The sequence below is a fragment of the Egretta garzetta genome, unplaced genomic scaffold, assembly GCF_000687185.1.
Source record: "Egretta garzetta isolate BGI_Z169 unplaced genomic scaffold, ASM68718v1 scaffold447, whole genome shotgun sequence".
NCBI lineage: Eukaryota > Metazoa > Chordata > Aves > Pelecaniformes > Ardeidae > Egretta > Egretta garzetta.
Window position 1 is genome coordinate 2,511,015 of NW_009260397.1, and position 17,339 is coordinate 2,528,353.

Below are 17,339 nucleotides of genomic sequence, written 5' to 3' on the forward strand. Positions count from 1 at the left end.
ATGACTTATACCAGTGGTCAGTGGAATCCTACTCGGACTTCTGGGCAGAATTTTGGAAGTACAGTAACATCGTATGTTCTCGCATGTATGACGAGGTAAGTCCATATTTATCTTAAACAGTCAAAGGGAAGATAAACCAGTTTTAGTGCAAGTGTCAGCAAGTGGAACTCTGTCCTGCTGTCTAATCTTTGTTTTCACCAATGAGGGTGGGGGGTAGATGTTGCACAGAGTTACTGGGAAAGGTCCATATCTCTGTGGTGGCAAATGGCTTGTAACAGTCAGGTGAAATGATGCTGTATGTTCAAGTAGACTGTTCCTGTTGATGCCATAGTCGCTTCCCTTGAACAGAGAAGTGATCTACTCTGATCAGTTTTATCTTGCTGGTGGTTTTGCCCACAAATTTTCTGTATCTGGGAAATCCATAATTGTAGTTTACCTAAATTCCTATAATCCTCTGCATAATGCTAACAGGTGTCTATTACTTCTAGCCAACTACGATGACTTATACCAGTGGTCAGTGGAATCCTACTCGGACTTCTGGGCAGAATTTTGGAAGTACAGTAACATCGTATGTTCTCGCATGTATGACGAGGTAAGTCCATATTTATCTTAAACAGTCAAAGGGAAGATAAACCAGTTTTACAATAAATCTTTTGACCTGTTCCTAGAACCTTTGCAAGTGATATGAAGAATCCCTCAGGTGTATAGTCCTGAGTTTCCTTGTGTGGTGGATGGTGGTGTTCTGTTGCTGATATGCTTTAGCACAACGAAATCCTCACGTTCTATTGTCCTAAACCGTTCTGCTGTAGTGCCCCTGTTGTCATGTGCTCTCACATACCTTGGCAGTCCTGGCTGCATGTGAGGAGTCTACAGATATACTGTACTGATCCATTTCAGGATCATGCTGGTAGAAGATCATCATGATTTTGTAAATGCTGGCATGCAGTCAAATTCATGTTTATGTTCCCTGAGTCAGCTTACCTAATAAACACACCTGTTGCACTCCAGTTCTGTAGAACTAGTTATGGAAGTCTCTGCAATCAGATGTAGGCTTGAAATATCTCTGAGGGAATGGCAGTGGTTGAATGCAACCACAGGTGGAATACCAGACTGTGCCACAGTGTTGCTTTGGGATAAAGGTGACTTTGAAGCTCTTGCAAGTGGAGGACAAAGCTGGAGCCCTTGTACAGTCCTGGTGTAGGATATCAACATCACCCTGTGGTTTTCCATCTGAGGAAGATGGACTAATTACTTCAAAAGCTTGATAGAGAAGAACCTTCCTGGGACTTGGAGAGCACTGGACTTTATCTTAATCCCTGGAGGCCATCTGTTCCAGGAACACTCAGAGTACTGGCAGCTCTGCAGAGGGAACTGGTAAGTTTCTTTTGCCTTTTCCTGTCTTACAAATTTCTGTACTGCATGCTGTGATAGATCAAGTGGTTCCTCCTGCCATGAAACTGCATGCTCAGGTGTCTTAATGTGACCCACCCTTTAGAAGAGTAAATTCAGAAGAATGTTAAGAACTAGCCTGCTTTTTCAAGTATGTAGTCTGAAGATTGTAAATGTTTAATCTTTATTTTTTCTATAGATAGTTCAAAATCTAGCCAGGTTGTATTAGGATACTGTACTTTCTCTACATACTCTCTGCTGTTAGCAAGGCTATCTTTCTAAATTCCCACATCAGTACAAATTGTCCTGAGCAAGTAGTTCAGAGGAGCTATTTTGCATCCTTGTATCTGTACTGAGGAAGCTGGACAGTAACACTTGTTCTCTTGCCTTACAGGTCTAGCACTCCTGGAAGTCTGTTGCTCCAGATACCACCAATGGCTGGTGAACTGGAAGGGAGACTGAAGCAGGCAATGGTGGCCTAGAAATTGATGTTTCATGAGGATGAGAAGCAAGATGGGGATGTCTAGGAAGGCTTTAACTAGACTACTTGTGAGCTTCTAGGCTCCTGCATGCCTGTTTATTCTACAAGGGTCTTGCTGTGATGTGGGATCTTGAAACAGGAGAGGCAGAGTCAGCTGATAGACAAGTACTGCGGAAGATACTTGACTTGCTCTTTGTGGACCTTGGTGTTTGCCTCAGTGTCAGCATAATGTTAGCTTCAAGGCTTGACTTCAGCTTTATTGAGCCTTGAAGCTAACTTGCTGTTAGCCCTTACCATTGGCCCATTTCTGTTGCCTGTTAGGAGGAAAAGCTGGTCAAAGTACCTGTGCTGTTCTGCAGTAGCTAAAGAGCTGAAAAGTTTGAATTGTGTTACAACCTGATCCCTGCTGCTTGTTGGAAGGAACTGTTGTGCTTTGAGGAAAATAAAACTTTTCATGAACCAAAGTGGGCACTGGCTTTGTTCCTAGCCAGTGAAACAGTTTCTACTTTCACAGGTCATTCTAAGAATAACAATAAAAATTTTACATATTATAAGGTGGCCAGTGTTTTATTTAAACTTAGTAAAGGTTTTAAGTGTTCACTGTAGACATGTTCATGTCACTCTAGCAATTGATATCCATGTTGCTTCTGAAAAGAACAAAGGCGCTTGCCATGTACAAAGCTATGCTGGCATGGCAGCACTGGTATTATGTCAAGTTACAAGTAGCTGTTGATTTTAAGTGAGGAATGTAGTCTGAACTTACTACTTTTTGCCACAAGAAGCATCTGAGAGCTGTTCCTGTGGAGGGACTGCTTTGAGCATTCTGATAGCATCTGCTCTCTAGCTTTTCATGAGGCATGCTATTTTGCTCTTCAGATCATACAGAACACCACATGTACCACAGTAAGGCAAGGATCATCTGTCTCAGTTACAGTGAGATTCATTCTCAAAGGTATAGTCTCTGCTTAGGGTAAGTAGAATCTCTGGGGCATGCTAATGCATGGTTAGAGCACAACTAGCGAACCACTTCAAGGAAGGGAAATGCATTAGAGGTGTGGATGGAGGATATTGCTAATGTGATGCTTATTCGTAGCCACTGAGGCTTGGGAAGTGGTCACTGGTGAGCTGCTGTGAAGAGCAATTGTAGAACAGGAGCTGGTGGCATGGGAGTACAGCTGATACTTGGCATGTTCACCTCACCACACAAATTGGCCTTGTATGCCTCTGCTCTGAGGAGGAGTGAAGCCTTACTCATTTAATGAGGACTGCTGTCAGCAGTACTGTGGACTGCACGTCTTTCCCTTTCTTGTGGACTTGCTGAGCATTTGTTGGGACTGTATGAAGTAAAAGGCTTGTTGCAAAGCTCTGCTTTTTTATAGACTTGCTGGAACTGGATCTAGCTGGGATCTTTCACTAAATTAGCAGACACTGAGTTTCTGTTGCTTGCTGAGAACTTTCCTCTAAGGGAGAGATCAGGTTGTTTGTATAACTAAGTACCACTACCAAAGAGATCTGGCTTAACTAGGAGTCATAGGCATTACCCAAGTAGAAAATAATGAAACATCAAGTAGTGAGTCCAGCACCTTATGCTAGTGAAGCTCTTCAAAGGGGTGTTCCACTTCAGGGGAAAAAAATAGGATTATATTAGATCTTGTCCAGGAAAATGCTGAAAATATTCTGTTTAGTTTTCTTCAAGCTAAGGAAGTTGGTAATGAGTCAGTACTAAGAGTGGCTTTTAATTACTGCAGTAATATATATTGGTATAAAAAATATTTCTGCACCCTAAGTTGATAAACTGTAAATGCTAAAACTCAGTTCTAGCTAATGGTTACAAGAAAGATATCTCCTTGAGTTCCCATTTTTTTAGAAAATTCATTTGAAATAAAGTAATACAGTAGAGTGTTTCCACATGAGCTTTAACTTCTCTTATAAGAATTAATTTTAGGATTGCCTCTAGTAATACATACACTGCACACCTCAAAGCACAAAAATATTGGGTTCTCTGGAATGGGAGGTATTTGAGTTCTATCTGGCTTTCAGCAGAGCCTTTTACTTGGTCTGCAAGAATGCTGTTTCTGTAATGCATGTGCAGTCCATGAGAGAGAACCTCAGGGTATAAACTGAAGCTTTTGAAAACACAACTACAAAATAAAGTTTCAATGTAAAGATTACAAAATACATGTGCTGCTGGGCAGCTGAATCTCTGAACAGTGGGGCATTTTGGAAGGAATTTACAGACCTTTGTGGCTAATACTAAGGGGTTCTTTACCAGTCACTTACATTAAAGGTATAGTCCTAACTGTGGCTTAGCAAGGCATTATTTCATACTTTGAGATTAATTAGTTCAAGATGGGGGAAGATGTTTCAGTTGAACATAAAATTATGACTACTTTTCACTGCATTTTTCATTTATTTGTATGTCTTAGTCCTAAATGGTGAATTAATGTGGGCTTATTAGATTGTTGGACCCTCTTTTTGGTAAACAACAAATCAAGGATGGTAGAAATGTGCACCCTGACAGTTTGTAATACAATATTTGTTAGTTGTAGAGGTCAGCAGCAGTATTTCTGCACTCTGGATGAAGCTGTGGAGTACTAAAATATTTACTGCAACTTAATTCTTAAAAAATGGAGAGCTGGAATAAAAAGCTTGAACTTCTTAGTTACAGCCTATACAAGTCAGTTATTTAGCCTAGGGTTAATTTGAATTACCATTGTTGAAGTTCCTGATGTTGTTCTCTGTACCTCATGACTCATGCTGGGGAAGACTGGGTACTCACACCTTCCTATGCTTTGATTTTTCTGAGAGAGAGGCTGGAGCGTATGGCCTGGTAGAGAGCTACAATATGCTGTAGCTCAGTCCCTGTTTGGGACGTTCCCAGAGGCAAAACCCCAGTGTGCACTGTGGTTTGTGTGTATCTTGTGGTCTGGATGTAGCTAGCGTGCACCAGTGGTTTGCTTCACTGGTGTATTTTAAGGCTGGGCCGAAGGTAGAACTGTCAACAAAGAACTCTTTTTAGTTTTGTTGCAATGACGTCTTTGCTTGTGACAGTTGACAAATAGTTAATCTTTCCAGGCCTGTAATTACAGAATCTAGTGTCTGTTTGCCATCTGTAAGCTGGGAGAAATGGTTCTTGCCTAATGGAGTGTATAAAGAGCTTGGAATTAATTAGCTGATCTCTGTACAGTGCTCTGAAAAATAAATTATATTACAGTTTTCCAGGAGTGTATTGTATATATTTTTTTTTTCAGGTGGTCGATATGTCCAAAAGTATTGCAGATGTCCCGGAGTGGTTTAAAGGTAGCCGTCTGAACTATGCAGAAAATCTTCTAAAGCACAAGGACAATGACAAGATTGCACTGTATGCAGCAAGTAAGAAAGAATGAATGGCTTGTATTTATTTATAGTTCACAGGACTAGCCCTTATAAAACAGCTCTGCTTTTTATGAAACCTTGAAATAAACTGGCTTGGGTGAGGAGAAAAGAGGAAAATAATGTCAGTAACAGAATCTGTGATACAGCTCCACAAAAACCAGCAAAAAACATGCTGTGGGAATATAGATAGTTCTGAAAAATCCTTGGCAAACTAAATGAAGTTTTCTTAAAATGTGCTTAAGTGCATTAAGGTAGTGGAGACTATGGTGTGTTTAGCATCACTCAATATTTGAGCTATTATTCTACATTTGTCATGAACACTTGCCTGATGCTTGCCTTCAGGAATTATTTTGGCACTGTTGCTTGCTATTGTCCTTCCCACCCTCTTCCTGTGCCTTTTATCTTAGCAGTGCTAAGGACAACATGGGGTGTAGGTAGGAATTAACTCTGGTTTTGACAGTACAGAAAGGACAGTTACATGTATGGAAGACTTGGATTTTTACTTTCCTGAGACAATAAAGCTCCGTCTTTATTTTTTGTTATACTGGAGAAGGTATGAGTCTCATAAAATTTGGGTAGACTCATAATGAGGATGGTCATGTTAAGACAATAAAGTCCTTCCCTATATCTGCTGACTTTGTTAATTTTCAAAATTGATTCTCATCTCTGTTAGATGGGATTAGCTTCTGTGCAGGTGCGTGAGTGCTTCCTTAGGGAGCTGTGTTCTGAGCTTCCCTTTTGCTGGACCTAATCCTTATCGTAAGACTGACCAAGCAGTGATGCTTCTTAATAGCTTAGCAATAGACAGTGCAGTCTTACAGCTCAGTAGAAGAGAAAATTATGCAGAACTATGGATTGACTGTGTAGGTGTTAAAAGTCTTAGTTTCTGATTTCTGAGATGGAGATCAGTTTTTTGAATTACATATGTATTACTCTTGTTCTGATAGCTGTTTAAAAACAATGTGAGACAACAGAATCATCTTCTGTAAGCTTAATTCTGAAAAATAAATACTTACCAGTTGCATTTTACTGCTTAGAGGTTTTGAAAGTAAACCTCTCTGATCATGTATATATAAAATCAACTACCAGTTCAGAGAGAATGGGAAAATCTGTGACCCGGTTTTGGTGTAATAAGAATTGATCTGGTGAAGCCTGATAGAAATGGGGCTTGTAACAGAAAGCTGGCTTCAAAGTGATGAACTCATCACTTTCAAATTTTGAGATCATTAGAAAAGCTTCTTATGTATTATTTAATGGGGAAAAAAAATCAATGTAGTGAAGTACATCTTGTGCAACAGCTGAAAGCCGAACACTGATTAGTAAGTCAACTCTTAAATGTGTGTTGATTGATGTGGTAGATTTGTTAATGCTAAAAGCTAAACATGCAACTTGAGGAAAAAGTGGAGTTAAATACTTTTAGTTTAAATTATTGAAGGAATTATTGTCAGCTTAGTGAATTATTTGGTTTGATATGTGATCACACTGTCCCTGTAGATCTTGCTTCTTGTTAGGAAGTCATAGGGTGTACTGGAGACTCACTGCTTTGAGTCACATAATCACAGGTGATGATACCAACAGGAGCAAAAGTATTTTCCAGTTGATTACTGTATCAGTCCCGGAGTGAACACATTTACTTCTCTGCAGTGAACAGACTTCCACTTGCATCTCTTTTCATGACCTTCTGCTGTATTTAATCTTCTTAAGATCTCTTAAGTCAGAGTATTTTTTGTTAACCCCTCACTGCTAGGTCGGAGTGATGTTTAGAGAACCTATGTTAGATTTGTGTGTTCACTAGGGATGATTCTGTGGGAGCAATGTGGGTGAAGAGAGCGCAGGAATGTAAATGTAACTATCCTAAACAATTTCACTTGTCACTTGCTCCCATTGTGAATCTCTTATTTATGACTCCCTTCTTCTGGGGGCTTTAATCATGGAGCAAGATCAGAGTCCCGTTTTTTGTTGTGCTATGGGAACACAGAATCTGTCAGCAGTCCCCACTCAGCTTATGAACTACATGTTACATTGCCTTCTGTGTTGTTTTCCCGTCACAACCTGCTCTTTTGTTCCATGTAGGTCTAAATTTACTGGGATGGAAGTCTAAGAAGGCAAGAGTAAAAATACTGTTCCCTGCTTAAGGAAATCAGACTGATGGTAGCTGTTCTGCAAAGACCAGCTGTACCAGGGCATGCAGTACATTCTTGTTGCGATGTCCTTGGTGTATGTTTTCATGGGAAGTGCTGGGTACTGGAAACAGGACAGGCCAAATGGTTTGCAGGAGCCACACTGAGGAGAAGTACAGGAAGGGACCTTTAAGATTAAAAACTTTGCCTTTTATAACTTGTAGATTTGTTCATTTTGTTGCACAAGTGATTTATTAACAGCTTATGTAACACCTGACATTCCGTACAAAAATGAAAACACCCTGCAGATTTTTTCAGAGATGAATGGAGTCCGGTTTAGTTTATTTACTTTGTGGTATGTTGGCAAACGCAGATGTTTAAAAAGCATATTGAAAGTCAGGCCTTAGTAACTATATGTGCATGATTTTCTAGTCAATGATGACTTGCTGTAATAAAACCTGAAGTTGGCACCTTGCTGCTGCTTCCTAGACCTAGTCAGAAGGCTGAGCAAAACGGGAAAATGAGGTGGTTCTTTCAGTGTTATAAGGTAGCCTTGATGAGTGCACTCAATTTATCAGACTGATCTTTGAGAACACACCTTCCTCCAGTGAATAGTTTGCATTTTTCTCAGATGTATGGTCCTGTCTTTAAATGTCCTGGTGCATGGTGAATGAATACTACTGATTAATACTTGATTGCCATTAAAAAGAAAAGCTTGATACAGCATACGAGGAACTTGACAAGCAAAAAGGATAATTATTAGTAGAAACTCTTCTCCTAAAATTCCTTCATATTTTTTCTTCCAAAATGAGTTGTTTGTACTAGACTCTACAATGTTGCAATGCATAATTTTTGACTGGTTGTTTTAATCATCTTTCCTCAGAGGAAGGCAAAGAAGAAATCCTGAAAGTTACTTTTGAAGAACTGAGACAAGCTGTAGCTTTGTATGCTGCAGCCATGAGGAAGATGGGAGTGAAAGTAGGAGACAGAGTTGTGGGTGAGTAACTTTTTTTTTTTAAATGACAAGAGGTGAAAATTTCTTGAAACATGCAAGTGAGTAGTCAAGGTTATAGAAACATGAGTATGAAATACAATTTCACAGAAACATTCTAAAGAAAAGGCTCTTGTGCTGCTATATTTATGTTTGTATGAAATAAATTTCTAGAGGGAAGGAACCTGGATTAGCCTGCAAGTTCTCTAGCACTGGAGGGGTAAGGAAAATACCTTATTCATAGCTTCATTAAGGTCTGCTTCATAAGCATTCTGTGGAAGCGGAAGCAATGGAGACTTTGCATCTAGCTGAACTTCGACTCATAGGTCAGGCAGATTCACATGGGGGTAGTCTTGGACATTATGGTCCCAGGTTGGTTGTTCTGGTGCCAGCTGGCAATTACTAACCTTATGGCCCCAAATAATACTGTGCACTGTGAATTGTGGTTCTTGAGGAATGGACTTGTGCTATCTTCTGCCACCAGTGCTTTGGGGAGTAATGACTTCCAGAATGGTGGTAGTGAACAGCTGGTGAGTGGTAACTTTTCAAGTCATACCAGCGCAGAGCTTAGTAGTTAGAACCCTGTGATCCTTTTGGTAACTCACAAAAATTTCTAGAGTAATATTTCCTGTCCTAAGACTGTCATGTGTATTTTTCTATATAAAGTTTTTTGTCTTGTGAACAGCTTGTACAGTATACAGTCCAAGCATTGAAAGGAGTTGCTGGCCTCAGTCCATTTATTTCTAAATTGCTGGTTTTGATCTTCCAGCTGAGCCGCTTCATCTGCATACTTCATGTGCTCTGCAATGTATGCTCTTTAGTTTTTTCAGTGTGGTGCAAGTCAAAACTGTAATAGCCTTGGAGGTCCTTGGCTCCTACCTGGTAGTTCCACTGATGTGCCTATCCCTCTTACTACTGGAATCACATGTTCTTTGAGCAATACTTGGCCATTATCCTAAGTATGTGTAAATTCTTATATGGTGCAAACCCGAAGTGATGAAACTACTTGGCTTGTTTTCTGCATGTCATAAACCAGAACTCAAACTCATGTCTTCAAAAACAGATCATGCATTATTGTTTTTATTAAACCCACAAATATGACCTGCAAATGTAAAATACACTTGAGAGCTCACACTTCATGCATATGGAACTGGTAACTGAACATTTAATTATCAGAGCTGGTGGTTTGGTTTTTTTACATAGAATTAGACCTAAATCCTTGATTGGGTATGAACCATCCAGCAAAGTCGGGAAGGTCTGTCTCAATGAAGACTAAGTTAAGATACGCTAATTTTGTCTCCATCTTAACACTGGCACGTTCATATCTGACAACTTGTTGAGGAGAAACAACCTCTATCTGAAACCAAACTAATGAATAGGAAAACTTACACTCCACAAAGTTTGAGTGTTTAGAACTTAAGTGTAGTGTTTTTTACTACCTGTCCTCTGAAATTTACATCAAATGGAAAAAGTGGGTTGTGTGTGTTTTAAACGGTTACCCCAAAGACATTGGCAAAACAATACATAATTATGCATGCAGCTGGAAAGTTGGACATCATGAAACCAATCAAAGTCCTAGTCAGGTTTTTGTTGACCCCTTTTAATACTTTCTGTAAATGTTCTTTGGCATCGTGAAGCACACAGAATGCACTCTTCTTTGACTTTTGCAATGAAATTTCTCCTGATGTGTACAAAACAAATTCATATGCTGTGTTTTGTAGACTCCCTGTGGGGATTTAGTGCACTATTCCTTATTGTTTTATAAGTAAGCAAAAAAGTCATAGCAGGGCTCAAAACAGTTCTTTCATGTGTATCGCTGGTTATGCTAAACCGAAGGATTAAATCTCATGCGTAAGTAGCAAAAGGGCACCCCATACCAGTCTCAGATCCCATAATATGATGAAATGTGTTGTGGGAAGGTGATGGACAGTGCAGAAGAGTAACTACTGCATATGTTTGTGTTCTGTGTGAATGAAAACTCTGTGTGAACATGTCACAGTGGGGACCGATGGTAGCTGCAAACTTGAGTAGAAACAGCTGTAGCTTTGGTGCGTGTCTGCAAGTAGAAACCTGCTGTCCTTTGCTGCTGTCTTAATTCTCAGGTTAAAGTCTAAGAAGCAGACTTTACATAATGGTGTCTGCTAAATGAGAGGGTTTTTGTCTCTGGGAAGAAAATACTCCTCACTAGGGTAACAGATGTAATACTAATGCTTAAGTATGACCAGGAGCAGTCACGTTTAATGGCAACATTCATTCTGAATTAAGATTAAAGAGTTTTATCTATGTGAGATTGTGTTGTGTTCTAAGGTGTGAATTAAAGTCTTGTTTGTAACGTGCTTATCACTGCTAGAACTCTTCTAATCAAAACCAGTTAGAAAGTTGGGAAGACAACATATGATGGTGCCATTTTGTATTCATCTTGTGAGCAGTTCTTGGTAAGGTATACCGTGCAGGGGAAGTGTGCTCTGTAGCTAGAGAAGATGTGCTATTGAAATATAGCTGTCATTAGTGTGCTAATGATTAAGCTAATAATGCTGCTATTAAAATTTTAATAACAGTTCCTTTTAGTTAATGACTGTATTTTGCTTAGCACAACTGGAGGCTGGCTGATTATTGAACCTGGTTTGTTGTTTTGGCAGCTGGATTACCTCTTGACTTTTTTAAGTTAAAAAGCATAGTTGATACTTTAAGATTGTATGAATAAAACAGTATGCTTTAGACACTGCTTATTTTTATTCATACAGGTTTTTTTACATGCTTGCAGAAGGTTGCAATTCCAAGTTTCTGTTGAAAATTCATCCTTAATGTCAGGGCTTCCTTCCACAGAAAGGGGTAGGATTTTAACCGTGCACTTTGTCCTGTTCTTGGGAGAGAAAATGTACAAGTTGAATCCAATAGGAAGCCTGGAAGGATTTTTAGTGATTTCAAGAGGAGGCAGAAATTGCAGTCTCTGGTGGTGTTACTGTTATTTAAAAAAACAAACAAACAAACCCAAACAAAACCAGCCCAAAACAAAAACAAACAAGGAAACAAATACATGGAAAATACAATGAAAAACACTATTTGGATCCCAGCTCCTTAAATCATGGTTCTTGTCAGCTGCAGCTCTGTTTTTTCCCTTGGCCTTTTTGTGCATTTCCTGAGCAAAAGTTTCCTGTCTGGCACTTCCACAGCAGAGACCTTTCTGCCTAGCTGCTGTAGGTACCACGTCTCTGTACTGGGTCCCTTGAGCATTTCAATAGCTTAAGCACGTCTTTACGAGCAGTTATAGCTTATTTGTGGAAGCAGGCTTGCATTGTGCTTGGAGTCCTTACAAAGCCCTTTGCTTTTGGTAACAGAAAAGATTAATGAATGAAGAAAGCACCCTCTTTGCTTCATTAAAATCACAGTATGTTTTTGGACCCAGGTAGAGCTTTTTAAATTATTGAGAGTCTTCACGTGCTTTTTTTCTTCTGGGCAATTTCTCACATTCTGCTTTTTTCCACTCTGCTGTCTTACCCTGGTGGGTGAGAGACTCTTTTCCTTGCAATCTTCAGTCAGATGAACCTGTATCAGCTGCCATCAGTTGAGCTGTTGCGCAGTTTCCCCTCCTTCCCACTCCTAGACTCCTGACTGACAGATTGCTTTGCCTTGGGCAGCGGCCCATATCTAGGGAGAGCTTCCCTGTGAAAGAAATCCGATGAGATTTTTAACAGCAATCCAGCTATTTAGAGAAATATATATATATTTATTTTAGATTTGGTCTCAACTTCTTTCATATGTTTCTCTCCTGTGCCAGAGGATATTGGCAGTCCTTGGAAGAGCTAAACCGTAACATCACAGTCAGAGGTTGAAGCTGCAGACTTTTCTCCAAATCCCAAACTGAAATGGAGGAGAGATGCTAAGTGTTGGGTGGGAAAGTTTGAGTCATACACCCACTTGTGGTATCAAAGATCAGGCTTTTCAAAGCTTGGCAAAATCTACTGGGGCCTAATTTGTTCCAAAACTTATAGCAGATGGCAGAAGTAAGGGTGATTCTTCATGTAGTTTATAGCAGTAATACAGGGCATGCTTTTACTGCTTCTGAAAAATCAGCTTTTAAATAGAAGAGAGATAATTTATTAATTTTATTATAGTTGCCTAACACCTAGTCAGCCTGCCAGGTTCTGATGCCCTTTGTTGCTACTTTCTCTTAAAATAACTGAAAATCTGGAGCTGTTAGAATTATACACAAGACCATTAATGTTTTCTTTTTGTGAATTTCATGCTTTACTGCCTCTAAGACAAGACTACTTTAACTTTTCATTATACTTCACATATCCCCTAGTTTGTTCAATACAATTTATGGTTGCATCATGACAGTAATAGTATGTTAAAGTTGGAGGTGGGTGAACGTGGGCGGACAAGGAGCGATGTCAGCACTTTTTAGTTTGATTTCATCCTAGTCTTCCCTTTCCATCACTGAGGAGATAGTGCTTAATAGTAAACATAATTGAAGCAGATGTGTGGTGAAACATCTTTCTGCTTCTAAAGATGTCTTGCAATACTGTCAATGATGCTTGAACAGTTGGAAGAAACAGATAAAATGCCTAGTGCAAGCTACACAGATCCACATGTGAAGTACTCCTGGTCTCCCACTGGCCATCTGTTTGGCAAATAACAATGATTGCAGCAGGAGTAAAATAAAACAGGGAGTATCTGTGTTTTTCATCTCCGGATAGGTTGCTTCTATTATATCCCTGTAGCCAGCATTGTTCTATTACAAGTCAGCAGTTAAAAACAAACTAATCTTCTCCATGTGTTCACACAAAAAAATGCTCAACAAAACATCAGTGAATTACATTGTTTAAAGCTGGTATTTTATCTATAGTAACTGTATTAGCCCTAGTTGCTTACGTGGGTTTTAAAGCTAGCTTTGTAAGAAGATTAGCATGTTACTAATAGTCTCAGGCCACAGTAATGTTAGGTTGGATGACCACTTTGAAGTCCTACAGGAATATGAAATGCTATATTAACATCAAAAAGAGAAACTGGAAATCTGGTCTTTGGTCTCTTCTGTTTGAGAGCTGGTGTAGATCAATAGTATTAGCTGTTGAGAGGATATTTCAGTTGCAGCTCCCTGCTTTCCTCCCTCCTGATGTATTCTTGCAAGGCTCAAACTAAATATTTGATGCAGGATACAAGTTTGGTATTTTTACGAATGTTTGGATGCCTCTGTTTCTGAGCACATGTTTATTCTACTTTATGAAGGCATTAGATGCTTGCAGGGAATGTGTTCTCAGCACTCTGAGAAATGAGACTTTTGACATACTTTCCAGCATGATTGTACCAGAAATTTTTGGACTACAGTTTTCACCTATTTTGTTGGTAAAGTACTGTAGTGTAAATGAACAAATCTAAATTTAATCTCAGAGTATGCTAGATTAAGTAAATAGCAACTGACAGAAAATGCTGTCCTGAGCACATCAGGTTGTAAATGACTCTTAAAAAAAAAAAAAAATTATCCATACAGTGTTTTTAAGATACTGCTTGTCCTGCTTAGAAATTTGTCATGGGTTTTATGTCAAAGTAAAGCTTTTATTTCTTTGTCTTTATGGAGATTTTATACACACTTATGAGCCAGGAGGAGCGCTGCTAGGACTATTGGTATGACACACCCTGTGTTCCTAGTTGCTGGGTTCCCATCTCCTGTGTTTTGAGCCCTCTCTTCAGTTGCTTTATAGTTCACGCAAAGAGGGTATGAAGATCCTCCTCTTTCTAGTAACAGAATGTAGTTTCCACCTTTCTTACAAGCTTCAAGAAAGAGGTAAGTTAAGATACAGAGAAGTACCTTCTGCAGACTTTACCCATGTTGGCAAATGCTAGTTTTGATCCTTAGCTGAAATACTGTATCAAGGAACGTGGAGGCTCTAGTATATATATGAACAAACATATGATGAATATTTCAATTAGCTGCACCATTATTATTCTGTAGTACAGAGCTTCTGTACATAGGCTCTGTGACCCCTGATGTGAATCCAGCTAAAAAAGTTGGATTTTTCTTCCTCTTTGTCTGCAACATTCCTGTTTACCAAGTTTTAGGTGCTTATGACCTGTGTCAGCCTGCTGAATGGTTTGAAGAGTCAGTTGGTACCTCAAAGGCACAGTCAAATGCAGAGAGTTTTATATACATGACAGTTCCTGTAATTGATTTGCAGAATCTCTGATGTGAGAAAGGGAGAAATAATTTTTATTTCTGAGAATCCAGTTTTAATCTGAAAGACTGACAGAAGTAGTTTGTGTCATCTAGAGTTGGGAGCAGTCGAGAGAAAAGCAACATGAGTTCTGTGTTTGGAGGACCTCTTTCCAGAATAGAACCGCGGTTTTATTCATGATACCTGGTATTGGGGATTAGGACAAGTATGTGAAAATCTCAGTGAGCAAGCAGACCTGGCTGCCTGCAGTGATCGGGTAAAGATACAGAAATGCAGAGTAAGTTGCCTTGCACGTTTCATACCTTTTGGCACTTCTGGCTGATGCCTTCTAAAACTCAGCCACCACCTCAAAGCCAGCTGGCAAATGAAAGTAATGATTTAATTGTCTGGCTCACAATAGTAAGCAGAGACTTGTGTTCTTGCCTTGAGGGCTTCTGTAGGAGTGGTGAAAAGGAGAACTTGCTTATAATAGAACTGGTACTTGTAAGCTGTGGCATGGTGATAATGGCTCCAAAGCATGAAGAGATGTCTTTTAGTTTTCATTGCACTCTGTCCCCCTGGTAGTCCCATCCAAGAAATGCTCAGTGAAAATATTTGACATCAATTAAAACAGAACTGCTTCCATCACACAAAAGACGTTTTAGTCTGTCCTGGTTCATATATTTCAAACTTCAAGTTATTGTTCAGGCAGGAAGACTTCTCTTAAAAGAAAAATGACTAAAATTTTGGGAGACTGTACCTTATATCATAAACCTTGACCCTGAAGGAAAAATAGCAAAATAAAGACTCTCTTTATGGGTTTTGCTGCACTTTATGTACTTAAAAACTTCACTGAACAATGTACCACAAATGGTAGGCAGTTCTAGGGAGTAATTTATATTTTAACATGGTATGAGGGTTTTATTCACAGTTGAGGGTTTTTCCCAGAAATTGTTGGGCATCAGTCATAATGCCATTTTCAAAGTTGCTACTCCCTGAAGCACAGCAGCTTACAGATTAAGTGGCCAAGCTGGTTTGAGAAATTGATTTCACTGTTTTTTGAATTGGGAAGAAAAATCTCAGTTTAAATTAAGACTTGCTTTTAAAGTCTACTTTTTACAAAGCTGAAAAAATAATAGATTTTTTTCAAGCTGTGTAGACAAACTGGCAAAAATCAAGCTCAGTACGCTCCTACTTGATAAAGTTAATGTAACACAAATTGCTGCTAAGCTCTGTGATCTTAGTTCCTGTCCTGAAAAGTACATCCATAAATACCTCTCTCTGAGAAGTGCCTAGCACTAGTGAGTTTTTGCTGTCTGGTAGATACTGGTGGAGCACCTGCAACTTGAGGTCCAAGGTCTGTCACTGCTCACCACATTTGATAAACTGGTTGTGAAAGCTCTTTTAATGCCATTTAAGTTTGCTTTCAAACACTGAATTCTAATTAGATGTCCAAGTACTGTCATGTGCCTTTTTTTAAGGACTTGGACATCTTTTTGGTTACTTAAGAAGGATGTTCTGAAACTCCAGATCTTTGATCTACTTTAGTGTAGTTTGTGAATTTCAGTTGCATGTTTTAATTTGTGGATTGGACTCTAATCTCAGCCACCCAGCACCTTCTGGAGAGTTACTCAAATCGAGCCCACTGAAAATCTAACTTTCTTGACATTAATTTCTTCTGTGTGGCTTGGTAAATTGAATTTAAATCTCAAAATCTTGCTGCAAGCTAATGAGATAAACTTGAAGAGCTACATTTGTGGGGGAATGTTCCAGCGCTTGTCTCGTTGTATTATTCCCTTATCAGCTGAGACACTGGTTTTACTTGTTTAAGATTCTGGCAGTGTCTACCACAATGTTTAGCTCTTGTAAAGCTGAATCTCTCCTTCTGAACTGAATATTTATAATCTTTTCTTCCATATACTTGTTCCTTCTCTAATGGCTGTTTCTACAGATCTGTTCTATTCCCCTGCATGGTGCTGTATTCCTAGTCTCTATGTACCCTATTCAATCCACAGATTTACTCTTTCCTAGTTCTTTTCAGAGTGCTGTCTTCTTATCCTGAAAGTCTCATCAATTAAGCAGAAATATTTGTATGTTGGGAGTAACCTTGTAGATATAAAAAATGATACAATTATTTTAATATATGGAATTATTTCTAATTCCTTGTCTAGCTGAGTTGACTTCAGAGGAGGACATTATGATTGTGTGGAAAAGTTTAAAGGATGTTTCAGTCTAGGATTTTTAATTTTTTTATCTGTTTCAACTGGCTATTGTATACCTTATATTTATCGTAAGATTTGGTATTTTTTTTAGTTCTCTTCCCATGCAAATTCATCTCTAACCATGCAAATTCTGCCATAGGTTACTTACCAAACAGCATTCACGCGGTGGAAGCAATGCTGGCTGCTGCAAGTATTGGTGCTATCTGGAGTTCAACATCGCCAGACTTTGGCATTAACGTGAGTACCCTTATCGTTACCTGTTGCAGAAAAGCTATCATTGTGTTTCAGGCAAAGGTGAAGGTGATAAATGGAAGTGACAGATAAATTCTGTTCACTTTAGTCTTACTGCCACCTCCTGGCACAGCCAAGTACACCAGTTTTTTTTCTAGCTACCGCAAACTGTACAAAAACCAATGCTTTCAATTGTCAATATAATGACTTCCAGCATAGTAATTTGAGTATCTTTAGCTAACTCACTGTTGGGATATTTTGGGGCAGAATCCATAGTCTTGGTAAGTTTTTATTATATTAAATGTGCAAATGAGCAGCAATGCAACAGAGTTGTCTGGTTCTTGGCCTGCCCTTCCCAAATCTTTCCCAAGGCTGCTT

At 39.1% G+C, this 17,339-nt stretch overlaps 1 protein-coding gene across 1 annotated transcript in view; it reads left to right on the forward strand.

The window, feature by feature from the left end:
• Positions 1-17,339, forward strand: part of AACS (acetoacetyl-CoA synthetase) — a 39,129-nt gene continuing 21,790 nt past the window's right edge. The window contains exons 1-5 of the mRNA XM_009643171.2: positions 1-95; positions 472-592; positions 5,122-5,242; positions 8,249-8,362; positions 16,870-16,967. Of these exons, the coding sequence (XP_009641466.1) occupies positions 1-95; positions 472-592; positions 5,122-5,242; positions 8,249-8,362; positions 16,870-16,967 (549 nt within the window). The remainder of the gene's footprint in view (positions 96-471; positions 593-5,121; positions 5,243-8,248; positions 8,363-16,869; positions 16,968-17,339) is intronic.